Source organism: Bidens hawaiensis, unplaced genomic scaffold (assembly GCF_021521415.1).
Source record: "Bidens hawaiensis isolate Kalapana, Puna unplaced genomic scaffold, B.hawaiensis_p1.1 tig00016743_1, whole genome shotgun sequence".
Classification (NCBI taxonomy): Eukaryota; Viridiplantae; Streptophyta; class Magnoliopsida; order Asterales; family Asteraceae; genus Bidens; species Bidens hawaiensis.
The window spans coordinates 33194-35246 of record NW_027492533.1 but is presented as its reverse complement, the minus strand read 5'-3'; the positions used below and the strand labels follow the sequence as shown (position 1 = coordinate 35246).

The 2053-nt window shown below is 40.1% G+C and overlaps 1 protein-coding gene across 1 annotated transcript; it reads right to left on the bottom strand.

Moving 5' to 3' along the window:
* Nucleotides 1-322: 322 nt before the first annotated feature.
* LOC143551903 (aquaporin TIP2-1-like) lies at nt 323-1761 on the bottom strand. The gene is made up of 3 exons (XM_077042242.1): nt 1589-1761; nt 1224-1474; nt 323-781 (listed from the first exon to the last, which is right to left on the bottom strand). The coding sequence occupies exons 1-3, from the start codon at nt 1713-1715 to the stop codon at nt 413-415; spliced, it is 747 nt and encodes a 248-aa protein (XP_076898357.1). The 5' UTR covers nt 1716-1761; the 3' UTR covers nt 323-412.
* Between the last annotated feature and the right edge of the window lie 292 nt (nt 1762-2053).

Here is a 2053-nt window from a genome sequence, read left to right as displayed (position 1 = left end):
ACTGCTTGCTTGGTAACGGTATGAACCGGTACCGAATCAATATCAAGGTTTTGAGTTTTCGGGACCGGTACGGTATGGTACCGGTATACGAATTTTACCTTAAATACCGGTACCGGTACCAAAAATTTGTGATTTTCGGGATCGGGATTTTCGGTATCGGTACCAGTACGGTACCGAGCTCATCCCTACCCAACAAATACTTGCAGATGGCGCATTAAGGAAATAAAACAAAAATTTTAATAAACAAAGAAAAACAATTAAATTGCATTTCCTTTTATTTTTACAATGCCCCTTAAGGAAAGAAAACAAATTTGGATAATTTCTCACTAAATTAAAATAAACAAAGAAAAACAATTAAATTGCATTTCTTTTTATTTTTACCACTCAACACAAGAACAAAAGCATTGGAAATCTAGTAGTCATTAGTGAGGGGAATATGTTCATTGGAAATGAACACATTTGGGTAAATAAGTCCGGCTAAGCCACCGCCGATGAGAGGTCCGACCCAGTAGATCCAGTGCCCAGAGAAGTTAAAGGCAGCCACAGCAGGCCCGAAAGACCGGGCTGGGTTCATTGACCCACCTGAGAATGGGCCTGCAGCCAAGATATTGGCACCAACAATGAGCCCGATTGCAATAGGGGCAATTGTGCCCAATGACCCCTTCTTAGGGTCACATGCAGTTGCGTAGATAGTGTACACCAATGCAAAGGTGATGATGATTTCAAAAACTACCCCTTGTAGTGCTCCCACACCTGCCCCAACACCGTGTGTAGGGATGGCCTGAAATCAAATACCAAAACACCGCTTAGAGTTTCACATAATTTCAAAAACGCCACTGCTTACGGGTGAAGACATTAATCGTTAATGGATAACCACTCAACCCAACCCGCATCCATTTGGTTTGTAACAAAATCAACCCGTTTTGATTTGAACACACTTTCTTACAAGTTATATCTCATTTTGACCCCTTACCCGACCCAAGCAAGCCATGCTTCGTGAAGTCTAACACGACTAATTTCTACCCGACTCCACTTTGTCCAAAACCCGCTTTGACCCTAACAAAAGCAACACCGTTTTAAAACAGCCCGTTTAGTCCCGAACTCATTTTGCTTAGAACCCGTTATGACCTAATTAGCTCGATTTGACTCATATTGACCCGAGCCCGATTTAACTTATTTTGACCTGAGCCCGTTTTGACCCATTCTGACCCTACTACTCTCACCTGTCCTCCGGTGACGAAACTGAGAAGGAAGCTCGCAATAACAGCCCCAAGGAGTTGAGCAATCCAGTAAAACAACCCGGTTATGAAGGTGATCTGGCCGCCAACAGCCAATCCAAAGGTGACAGCTGGGTTCACATGGCCGCCAGAGTTGTTGGCAGCGATCGAAACCGCCACAAATAGGGCGAGCCCGTGGGCAACCGCGATAGCTACTAGACCAGCTGGATCTAAGGCAGCATCTGCTGTTAATGCGGCTGTCACAAATCAACAAAAAAGTGTTATAAAAATGCTACTTTAGATATGAACATATGAAAAAAAAAAAACGTAACATGAATATTAATGGGTACGTATGCGAGGTTTAAACATACAGTAAGCGATGGCGGACCCGACACCCGCGAAGACAAAGAGCAAGGTGGAGATGAACTCAGCAATGTAGGCCTTGATGGAGTTGGAGCTGAAGGAATCATCAAAACTGCCAATGGCTATTGCAGGCATTTTTGTAGATAATAATATTAGTGGAAAGATGAGAATATATTGGTAGTGTGTAGTAACGCTAAAGAGGCTTTATATACAAAAAAGTTTCCAAATAATCTACCTATTCTAATAAAGTAAAATAAATGTGGACACTTGTCATGTTTTGGTTAATTCTTATAATTTTTTCCTCCAAAACTAATATACCATAATATATGTAATAAATCAATAATTATTCACTTTCCTTTTACACTATATTTATATAATATCTATATATTTATAAATATAATTATTAACATATTATTTTACTATATACTTGATGAATTCCAAAAATCAACAACAAATCATGTTTCTCAAATGAA

Excerpts from the sequence above, each read along its gene's own strand:
- LOC143551903 (XM_077042242.1), bottom strand. The coding sequence starts at position 1,715 with ATGCCTGCAATAGCCATTGGCAGTTTTGATGATTCCTTCAGCTCCAAC. Across the intron at positions 1,475-1,588 it reads CGGGTCCGCCATCGCTTACT|CCGCATTAACAGCAGATGCT; the intron begins GTATGTTTAAAC and ends GATTTGTGACAG. Across the intron at positions 782-1,223 it reads GTTTCGTCACCGGAGGACAG|GCCATCCCTACACACGGTGT; the intron begins GTGAGAGTAGTA and ends ATTTGATTTCAG.